Source organism: Peromyscus californicus, unplaced genomic scaffold, assembly GCF_007827085.1.
Source record: "Peromyscus californicus insignis strain IS unplaced genomic scaffold, ASM782708v3 Scaffold_5__1_contigs__length_169319896, whole genome shotgun sequence".
Taxonomy (NCBI): domain Eukaryota; kingdom Metazoa; phylum Chordata; class Mammalia; order Rodentia; family Cricetidae; genus Peromyscus; species Peromyscus californicus.
Genome location: NW_026294573.1, coordinates 111,589,263 through 111,598,197, shown reverse-complemented (window position 1 = coordinate 111,598,197; position 8,935 = coordinate 111,589,263). Strand labels below are relative to the sequence as shown.

Below are 8,935 nucleotides of genomic sequence, written 5' to 3'. Positions count from 1 at the left end.
TCTGTGTGTTCAAGAATACAGCCAGCATGGAGACACAAGCCTTTAATCTCAATACCAACCATAGAGGACCTGGAGGTCTGTACAGACAGGCAGTGACGAGGAGGTCATGTGGTTAGGTTTACAACCAATGAGAAGGCAGAACAGAAAGTCAATAAAAAGGACAGACACACAGGAAGTAGGCCTCTGGCTGAGGGAAGGACAGCAGCAGCAGGAAGGGTAAGGAGGTTTTTAGTCTCAGCTCTTAGCTATTGCTCTGACCTCTTGGCTTTTAACTCTGTATTTGGCTCTGTGTTTCTTATTTAACAAGATGGTTACATCTACAAATACCTAGTTTTATTCCTTTATATATTTTGGATATTAGTTCCCTATCAGATGTGGAGTTGATAAAAATCCTTTCCTATTCTGTAGGCTGCCACTTTGTCTGAATGACGGTGTCCTTTGCCTTACAGTTTTTCAGTTTCATGAGGTTCCATTTATTAACTGTTGATCTTAGTGCCCGCACTAATGATGTTCTGTTCAGAAAGTCTTCTCCCGTGCCAATGCATTCAGGTTATTCCCCACTTTCTCTTCTGTAAGGTTCACTATAACATTTTTAAAAGAAAAACTCCAATTACTTTGTTTTATTCTTCCATTTAGCTATGATTTTAGTATCTGAAGGGGGTATCTTCTCTATTAAACAGCAAAACATGGATGCAAAGGTGTAATTCACCTTAAAACATTAGAAACTCCATGCAAATTTAACAGTACTGGTTACTTTTTTTTATACAGAATTTAACAAAAAAGACTTCCATTCTTATGGCATTTTCATAGAAGAAATATTGAGAAATCTTTTGTGGGAAAAGAATGAGACAATAGCTGCAGCTGTAACTAAATTTACTACAGTGGACTGTTTCCAACTGTATATTCTCTCATTAACAGATTACAGAACAAGAAGCAATTAGCATAATTCCATACTCTATCATAAAGTCTTTCATTTGAAGATTTCGGAGCCTGTAATAAGGCTCCATCTGAAGGAACCAGCACTTTAATCCCATTTAGATGTTTTTCTCCTCATGTAACGATGCCCTTCACTATCAACAGCTTCATAGAGGTCCTTTTTGTTCTCTTGTGTTGCATGCAGATAACCAATATAAGCCACACAAAGTGAAAGGGCTACCAACCCAAAGGCCATTACAGGTTTGTTCTGTCAAAGAGAGAAAATTATAAAGTGTCAGTGAGACTAATAATTCAAGGAGGGTAAATATCACATTGCACTTCCCTCTTGGCATGACAAGTCATTATTAGCACCCCAGCATTCTAATGACAGTATTTTCATTCCAATCATTTTATTCAATCAGCTTAACTCCTGGGTATTTACAGATGATATGAGACTCCTGCGTCTCATCTCCAGTCTTCTCTTTATAGTCTGGGCAGCTTAGACCCCTGCCCTAGGAAGTAAAAGCTGAGCGAGGAGGGAGGCATGAACACTGTTCTACAGCTGTCCCTTCTCTGAGCTGCAATTCCAACTTAGTTTATTTTATTAGAATGTAAGGAATATAGTACACATGCTATTTCTCTTGCCCAACACATGGATAAGTCACAAAAACTTCCATAACTTATATTATGTACAGCAATGGAAATATATACGCCCTTCTTCTGGAACCTTCTCTACTCAAGAATTTTACTATGCTGTTTTAATTACCTTGGGGTATTGCTGGAAAACCCAAGATTCTAAAAACCAAAGTAATATAGCTTTGAATTAAAGGGGTGGGATTTCCAGAAATGCCTCTCTATTCTTTGCAATCCCTGTAAATATAAAAACCAGACATGCCCACCTTTGTACATGTTTATAGTTAATAAACTGGCTTTTCCTTGGATAGTGCACATGCACAGCACTAATACAAACAGTAGTTTCTGCTTCTGCCTCCATGTCTATTACAGTAATCCCCCATGCCCAAAGAGGGTACATTCCAAGAACCTCAGTGAACACCTAAAACCAGAGATTGCGCCAGACCCTAAGACAGTATATACAATGCTTTTCTTGTAACACTTGTCTATGATTAGGTTTGGTTTATAAACTAAACACAATGCACAACTAATAACAATAATAAAATAGAACAATTATAATAACATATTGTAAGTAATTAGATATTCTTTCCCTCTTTAGTCAAAACAAATATTAATATATTTGGGGGACTTGGTTGACAGAGAACTGGAAAGAGAAATATCTAAGGGGAAACTACTGTACTATTATTTTTTCAAAGCTCAGTCTCAAAATAAATGTCAATTTTTATCATCTGGATAAATATCTAAGAAAGGCTACAAGTTCAGAGCAGTTTAAATTTGGAATCATGAAATGTCTTCAACTATTAAAATTACATGACAGCTAAGGATTTTTAAATACTTTAATTAATTTGACCCATTTAACCTTAAAACAGTTAACAATGACCCGGCAGTGGTGGCACAAACCTTTAATCCCAGCAAGCAGAGGCAGGCAGATCTCTGCGAGTTCGAGGCCAGCCTGGTCTACAGAGCGAGTTCCAGGACAGGCTCCAAAACTACACAGAGAAACCCTGTCTTGAAAAACCAACCAACCAAACAAACAAAACCAATTAAAAATGACAACTATTACTGAAATTCTTATCGAGTATGAAATACTTCAATATTTATCATATTTAAAAATTTTATTTCGCCGGGCGGTGGTGGCGCACGCCTTTAATCCCAGCACTCGGGAGGCAGAGCCAGGCGGATCTCTGTGAGTTCGGGGCCAGCCTGGACTACCAAGTGAGTTCCAGGAAAGGCGCAAAGCTACACAGAGAAACCCTGTCTCAAAAAACCAAAAAAAAAAAAAATTTTATTTCATTTATTTTTGTGAGTAAAATTTATATTTAAAAATAAAGTTCATCAAATGAAATATATTCACCAGTTTGCAACACCAACAGAAATAATCTAGCTACCCATCTAACAGCATATAAATGTATGTTTTGGAGTTTTCTATATGAAACAGCATTTAAAATTTGCCTTTATAAGACAAGGTCTCAGGTGGTAGCCTCAGGCTGGCCTCAAAACTGATTCTCCTCCAGCCCTTGCCTCCCAAGGGCTGGGATTAGAGGTATGTACCACCATGACCAGTTTAGGGGTGTTCTTAGTCAGCATAAAATGTCCTTGATACAAACAAATGCTACGGAAAAGTGAACAAGTCTCCTGGATGTATTTCTTACAGGTTTAATGAAGAGCTCAGGATTCACAGCTCGAAATAAGGTTGTTGTGTGCGTCCCTCGGAGGCCTGGGTTTTCAAAGTTCCTCTCTTTTGGTGGTTCTTTCTTAACTGTTGGAGGCTCGGGTGCTGAAGACATCTTGACTACTGAAGAATATCACCTAAAAACAATATATATATATATTTTTTTCTTCATACTTATTTTTTGATAAACCTTTCTCTATTTGAGACAGTCTTGCTATGCAGCCCTGGCTGGCCTGGAACTCCAAACGTAGACCATGCTGGCCTCGAACTCAGAGAGACCCGCCTACCTGTGGTGGTGGGATTAAAGGTGTGCTCCATCAGGTTGGGCCCGAAGCTCTTAAAACAAACAGACAAACCAACCACACTCTTTCTAATTCTAGAGGTGCTCCAAGAGTGAGCACCCCCTGGTTATTTTTACATGGTGCTTTAGGTTTTGCTGGGTAAAATGACTCTTCCCATTTATCTCCCTCCCTCCTCTCTCTCCTCCCCTCCCTCCTCTCCTCTCCTTCCTTTCTCAGGTAAGCAAACCGAGTACAGTTTGGGAAATGGTTTGCTGGCCTCAGTCCCACCGTAGCCAGGGCGAAGGCAGAAGAGGAGTGAGGATAACTACCACACAATGCAGTGACGCAGGGACTTGCTAGTGACAACCTAAGGGAAAGACTGCAACTTCAGGAACAATCCATGTTAGGGAGCTTTAGCATTCATACCTAGGCACCAGTGCCTTGTACAAGTATTCTTGACTCACTAAGGCTTCTGTGTCACAGAAATGAAAAGAGTATTTTTGCAACACTTATGGAGAAAACTGGATGCTCAATACTTTTGCTACAGTGACCACTAAATATTCACCTTCAGCATTGAATTGGGTTGATTACTGTCAGGACCATCAGTTTACAAGGAAAGAATTTCCCATTTTCTTTCCCTTTTTTTTTTTTTTATAAAAAAAAGATTTATTTATTATGTATATAGCATTCTGTTTGCATATATTCCTACACTCCAGAAGAGGGCACCAGATCTCACTACAGATGGTTGTGAGCTGCCATGTGGTTGCTGGGAACTGAACTCAGGACCTCTGGAAGAGCTGCCTGTGCTCTTCACCTGTGAGCCATCTCTCCAACTTTCCATTTTCTACACTTGCCAGGTAAAGGTTGGTCTATCACTTATTCTCCATGTGTGTTACAGTTATTACTGCCAAGTCTTCTCCCATCACTGCTGACTTTCTGCTTCCACTTAGACCAGTGCAGGATTCACTAGCTCTTGAGAGTTCAATTGCTCCCAGTAACCGAAGTCTTTAGACCCCAACTTGTGACACCAGTGATATAAGCAACTGAGGGCAGAAGCTGTTTAAATACGTTATTGACTGTAGTATTCCTCCAGGTGCAGTGTGAAGCTCTCACAGGAACCATGTCTGCTTTCTGTCCATCATACAGATGGCTTTATAGACCACAGGGTCTCAGCAACCACGTGAATGGTTTGCTTCATGTGTAAGCTCTCAGTTTTTTCCTCCTTGTCTAAAATTTGAGCTTTTCTGTAACTGGTTTCAAAAGTGAACTTCCAGTGTGTGAATTAAACTTTAATCTGAAAGAGTTACAGGACAGCCAGGGCTACACAGAAAAACTGTGTCTCAGGAAAAAAAAAAGAAAGAAAGAAAGAAAGAAAGAGAGGGGGGAGGGAGGGAGAGAGGGAGGGAGGAGGAAGGAGAAAGGGAGGAGAAGGGAAGGAGACAGGGAAGGGAGGGGAGGGAATCAAGAAATTGTTGTAGGTGAGCACATGTGTGTGTGTGTGTGTGTGTGTGTGTGTGTACACATGAACAGAATTTTTCATACTCATTTATAAAGATTTATACTAAGCTTATTTCATATGTTGCTCTCTAATAAAATGTATTTTTCTTTGTTCTGCCCTTCTTCCTTTTTGTGAGGGAAAGGGTATACTTCAAAGCAAGAGAATGCAACCCATGAAATCATGATACAGTATGGAAGTCCAAACCACATGGCTGTAAACCAAGTCAGGATGAATCATCTTTTACTATATTTTTCTCCTCTACTGTAGCAAAATTATCTTCAGGGTGATGATCCAGAACACACTTGGCAACTAACATGTGAACATTCACTGGATAGGCTGGAGAGATGGCCCGGCAGTTCAGAGTACGCATTGCTCTTGGAGAAGACGGACCAGTTCCCAGCATCCACATGGTGGCTCACAACTGCCTGTAACTCTAGTTCCAGGGGATCAAAGGCTCTCTCCTGGCCTCCACCGGCCCCAGGCATGCACATGGTACACATACATGCAGACAAACACGTATTCTCCCCACTCTTCCCTGAGGGACTATGAGCAGCTAACTAATGTTAGTAGAGGAGCATCATTTTCTTCATTGGTACAGTCACTGGCAAGTTGATCTTGCTCTAGTAAATATGTTTCTACCCCACACTCCAGCAGAAATTAAACACACACACACACACACACACACACACACACACACACACACACACACGGGACTTTGGGGGAAGAAAGGGTTCAAAAGCAGTGGGGGAGAAGAGTGGGCAATGGGGGTGAAAACAACCAAAGCTCATTATTTAAATGCCCGGAAACTGTCAAACAATATGTATTTTTAATTCACTCGAGGGGCTGAGATGGTTTAGTACAGTGCTTGCCAAAGAAGCCTGAGGACCGGAATTCAGTCCCTGGCACCTACAGAAAACCCAGGCTAGTGGTGTCTGCTTGAAGTCCTCGTGCTGGGGAGGCAGGCCTATCTCGGCGGCTCACTGACCAGCCAGCCCAGTGGGATCAGGAAGTTCCAGGCTCCAGTGAGAAACTGCCTCAGAAGGCAAGGCTCTTGAGGAACACCAGAGGATGGCCTCTGGCTTCTGGATGCAGACACACATATGTGCACCTCGACAAATGGACTGCCTGTGTGTGTGTGTGTGTGTGTGTGTGTGTGTGTGTGTGTGTGTGTGTGTGTGCGCGTGCGCACAAAATTCATTAGAACCAAATCGGCATGGCTACCTATATTACCCTGTACATGAAAATATAAACAATGTAAGAATTACTCTAGGAAAAAGATTCTATTTTCAAATATATAGAGAAAGCATTGCTTTAAATGGACAACACACTAATGCCAGTACAAAAACACGTGCTGTTAGTTACACTTACTCTTTCAGCGCTTAAGAAAGGAACTTCAAGTCTGGAGTAGGACACCTTAAAAAAGTTTAAATTGCCTGGCGGTGGTAGCACATGCCTTTAATCCCAGCACTTGGGAGGCAAAGGACTGGCCTACAGAGTGAGTTCTAGGACATCCAGAGCCACACAGGGAAACTCTATCTTGAAAAATCAACAATAGATAAATAAATAATAAAGCAAGTTTGAGAAATAATCAGAGGACTTTATGGCTTGAGGAAATCAAGCATAGACACCCTCAATTTTGGTACTTTATAAAAGGATTGATACTATTGACTGAAATGTTACAGATGTGGATTTAACATTTTTTTTTAAAGGAAAGATGTTGACAAAATAATGGTCATCCTACAGACCTAGTCCAACCTTCCTAGCCCCATGTCTTTTTCCTAGGAGGGTAGGATAACCCAGTTCTTCCATTTTTCAGCCAACTCCTAATCCTCACCATCTTTCTCCAAAAATGATTTTTTGAGGAAAGTATTTTGCACTGAGAAGTTAATACAAGACACAAGACCCATAAGATTTGCGATCACTTAAATTTAAAAGCCTGAGTTTTGGCCGGGCGGTGGTGGCGCACGCCTTTAATCCCAGCACTCAGGAGGCAGAGGCAGGCGGATCTCTGTGAGTTCGAGGCCAGCCTGGGCTACAGCGCGAGATCCAGGAAAGCCGCAAAGCTACACAGAGAAACCCTGTCTCGAAAAAAACCAAAAAAAAAGCCTGAGTTTTGTCCGTTTTTACTGTAAAATATAACTTTAAAAAGGAAATTAACACAACAAAACACCCTTCCCGTCTCGTGAGTTACCCCACTTGTGGACCATGGAAAGGTACTGTCACCATGGCAGGCAATCTGAAGGCTGTAAAGCTTTGCACACCCTGCTCCGGATGTCTAGCCTCCTCGGGCGGCCTCGGGTGAAAACAACCAAAACTCATTATATAAATGCCCGGAAACTGTCAAACAATATGTATTTTTAATTGGTCGGTCGCTGCAAGGCTGTGACCTACCCGCAGTTCACGGTGGAAGCCCCCAGAGGTAACTATGGTCAGTGAAGTCTGAACAGTCGACTGTCAGCAACCCGCTGTAGCATCGCGTGCAAGCCACAACACACCCCTGCGAGAGCCCGCAGAGCCTGACCGCGGGCAATCGCGAAGACGGGGAGGTTTCAGCTTGGACGCCGACCCGGGGCAGCTGCGCTCAAACTCTCCCGGCGTCGGTGCGCTCGCTGCAGTACTCACCTTCCGGCTCTCCCGGGGCGCTCCCTCCGCCGCCGGCCGCGGGCTGCGGGAAAGGCCGCACCACAGCGCCACCTATGCCCCGGAGGCCGCAGAGCCGGGCCCGGGCCGACAGAGACCTCTCCGGGAGCGCTGGAGCTGGAACCCTGGGCATGCAGGCCGGTTTGCTTTCTTGGGGCCTTTGACTTTCAGCCTCTCACATTCAAATAAACTTTCGTGTATGTATGTATGTATGTATGTATGTATGTATGTATGTATGTGTGTATGTATGTATGTATGTATGGATGGATGGATGGATGGATGGATATATGTAGATATATATGTGTGTGTATATGTATATATATATATATATACATATATATATATATAGAGAGAGAGAGGAGCACTTCCGTTTCGTGTGTTTTATACATTTATATTTAAAGAGCTATCTAGGAATATGCATTTAATGGACGTGGAAAGTGTATGGCTTAATGAGAGCCAGATCACGAGAGCCACGGAGGCCAAAGGCAAAGCTTTATTCAGGGTAGAACTGCCTGGTGTCCCCAAGAGAAGGGAAGGCAGCATCATCGAAAAGGAGTCTGGGGTTTTATAGGGTGCTTTCAGTTGGGCGGGGGTGTGGTGGGATTACGTTAAGGGACAAGGGACTGGAGTTAGCCAAGTGTTAGGATGGTGGTGGAGGGTTCTGGCTGTCAGAACAGGGGGCTGTAGTCAAGCGTTCTCCTGAGAAAGGGGGCAGCAGACTTCTGAGAAGTGTAAACCGTTTATTTTCCATCCACACCCGTCATCCATCTTGGAGTCTTAGCTGACTCTGTCTTGGGCCAAAGATCCGCGGTACCCAATGTAAAACTTTCTGAGTTGGGGGAAAGGCCTCAGCTTGAACTCTTTCTTCTCGCATTTTGGGAGCCATATGCAGTTAACTCTGGCACTCTGCTAGGGCCTAGAGGTTCAGAGGCAGCAGGTGTCCACAGCTCTGAGACAATAGGCAGGAATGCTGGCTACACACCTTGTTGACTTTTTTGGTTTGTTGGGATATATATCTCAAGCACCTGAATTTTCTCGTGGGTTTAAGTAAAGCTTTTGCAGATGGATTTTTTATTGTAAAACTTGTTCTTTCAGGTAAAACTGAATGTAACAGTTGATTTTGTTGTGCCTGGAATGATAAACCCACGGCACGAGGATAAAAGCATTTAGCAGATTAGAGTCCACCCTGTTGAGCCAGCAGCTTGGTTATCTAGCCCTGGTAATCTTGGCAATCTCTGGTGGTGAGTACTAAAGATTTTAAGTCTGTGGCGCCATTTTCTGAGGACCCAAGAAAGG

General features: G+C 42.8%; 1 protein-coding gene across 4 annotated transcripts; it reads right to left on the bottom strand.

Annotated features, from left to right (window-relative positions):
- Positions 1–27: 27 nt before the first annotated feature.
- On the bottom strand, positions 28–7,702 carry Smim8 (small integral membrane protein 8). Of its 4 annotated transcripts, XM_052716148.1 has the most exons (5): positions 7,391–7,615; positions 7,191–7,292; positions 6,368–6,531; positions 3,201–3,357; positions 28–1,183 (listed from the first exon to the last, which is right to left on the bottom strand). In XM_052716148.1, exons 4-5 carry the CDS (start codon positions 3,333–3,335, stop codon positions 1,025–1,027), a joined length of 294 nt encoding a protein of 97 aa, XP_052572108.1. In that variant the 5' UTR covers positions 3,336–3,357; positions 6,368–6,531; positions 7,191–7,292; positions 7,391–7,615; the 3' UTR covers positions 28–1,024. The 4 variants fall into 4 exon arrangements, with proteins under 4 accessions (XP_052572108.1, XP_052572109.1, XP_052572110.1 ...); XM_052716149.1 differs by lacking the exon at positions 6,368–6,531; XM_052716150.1 differs by lacking the exons at positions 6,368–6,531; positions 7,191–7,292; positions 7,391–7,615 and adding an exon at positions 7,622–7,702.
- Positions 7,703–8,935: the final 1,233 nt, after the last annotated feature.